The following is a 1,883-nucleotide window of genomic DNA, read 5'->3' as shown; positions in this document are numbered from 1 at the left end:
CATAGAACAAACCAGTAACAAGAATTAGGTGCAATCGGAGACCATACCACCATCAATCCGTGGTCTATATGCTAAAGAAGAGTTGATTGTACACACACGCACACACACGCGCACAGACACACACACACACGGAGAAAGAAGTAACAACAATTAAAGGAAAAAAGGATATAGATTTTAAAGAGAACAAGAGACTTACATGGAAGGGAGCGGGGGGATCAAAAACTCAACAGAACTAAACAGAGTGCAACTCAAAATATGTGATTTTGATGCCTTTAGGAATAATTAATTCATGTTCTCTCTAGGAAGAATTCAGTTGTGTTCTATTTGTGTAGGTGGGAGACCATGGAAAGCCCGAACACCAGTTCAGAAGAGGGCTTCCTGCTGCTGGGCTTCTCAGACTGGCCGTACCTAGAACCTGTCTTTTTTGCCTTCATCTCTGTTCTCTACTCTCTGACTCTCTTCGGCAACACCGTGATCATCATTCTGTCACGACTGGACGTTCGCCTACACACACCCATGTACTTCTTCCTCTGCCACCTCTCCTTCCTGGACCTCTGCTACACCGCCAGCACTGTGCCCCAGCTGCTGGTCAACCTCTCTGGACTCGACAGGACCATCAGCTTTGCAAGGTGTGTGGCCCAGCTCTTCATAGTGCTCTCACTGGGAGGAACTGAGTGTGTGCTTTTGGTGGCAATGGCTATCGACCGCTATGCCGCCGTGTGTCGCCCACTCCACTATACAACCATTATGCATCCCCTTCTCTGCAGGGCGTTGGTTATATTCTCCTGGGTGGGAGGACTCGTGAACGCTCTAATCCAGACAAGCCTCGTGATGGCCATGCCGCTCTGTGGACACCAGCTAAACCACTTCTTCTGCGAGCTGCCTGTTCTCCTCAAGTTGGCCTGTGAGGACACAGGAGGAACAGAGGCCAATCTGTTTGTGGCCCGGGTCATTATCTTAGTCTGTCCCTTAGTGCTAATTCTGGGCTCCTATGCCCACATTGCCAGGGCAGTGCTGAACATCAAGTCAATGGCTGGTCGCAGAAAGGCTTTTGGGACATGTGCGTCTCACCTCATTGTGGTTACCCTGTTTTATGGCTCAGCCATCTCCACCTACCTCCAACCTGTGCACAGGTATTCTGAGGGTGAGGGGAAGTTTGTTGCTCTTTTTTATACGGTAGTCACCCCCATGCTCAACCCTCTGATTTATACCCTGAGGAACAAGGATGTGAAGGGGGCTCTGTTGATGGTGTTAGGAAGAGGCACAGACTCCAGGTAGAATGGGGAATGAGGAGTAATAAAATGTGTGTAATAACATTCATATTCTTAAACACATTCTATGCTTGGACCAAGAGCCTTTAATCACTAGAAAATACCTTTGCCAAACTTTGTAGTTTCATCTCTTTTCTTGTCTGGAAGTTGGAAGTGGTGACCTCATGAAAACCACTCTTGTGTTGTGTTTAGAGGCATCGTGCAACGTGTTGATTCATATTTTAACTTTCCAAAGGATTGAGTTTTAGAATAAGATGCAGCGATCCTTCTGGAGTGAATGGACATGGTGTCTAGGCACAGCTGCTAGTGAGAGAAGCTCAAATCAGAATAGCAACACTTTCCCAAATTCACATTCATGGTGTCATGCCATGCAGATGGCTATATGCTAGGACACTGAACAAGAGTGCTCATATCTTCATAAAAAAGTGACCCTGGCCATGTCTGCTGTCTTTCATGGTGGCTACTCTTCTGCAGAATATGTATCAATCAAGGAAAATATGAACAGAGGTATTCTATGAAGTATATCAAGATTCAGATGTGATCTGATTCTAATTACTTAGAAAAAAGACAGAAGCATTAGGGTAATGTGGAAAGAAGGGAGGGAGGCAACAG

The 1,883-nt window shown here is 46.1% G+C and overlaps 1 protein-coding gene across 1 annotated transcript; it reads left to right on the top strand.

Moving 5' to 3' along the window:
- The first annotated feature begins 342 nt into the window (after positions 1-342).
- On the top strand, positions 343-1,278 carry LOC142859457 (olfactory receptor 2Y1-like). The gene has a single exon (XM_075989626.1). It carries the CDS (start codon positions 343-345, stop codon positions 1,276-1,278), a length of 936 nt encoding a protein of 311 aa, XP_075845741.1.
- Positions 1,279-1,883: the final 605 nt, after the last annotated feature.

The sequence above is a fragment of the Microtus pennsylvanicus genome, chromosome 11 (genome assembly GCF_037038515.1).
Source record: "Microtus pennsylvanicus isolate mMicPen1 chromosome 11, mMicPen1.hap1, whole genome shotgun sequence".
Classification (NCBI taxonomy): Eukaryota; Metazoa; Chordata; class Mammalia; order Rodentia; family Cricetidae; genus Microtus; species Microtus pennsylvanicus.
Note: the sequence above shows the minus strand (reverse complement) of the source record. Positions and strands in the feature narration are given on the sequence as shown.

Excerpts from the sequence above, each read along its gene's own strand:
- LOC142859457 (XM_075989626.1), top strand. The coding sequence starts at position 343 with ATGGAAAGCCCGAACACCAGTTCAGAAGAGGGCTTCCTGCTGCTGGGC.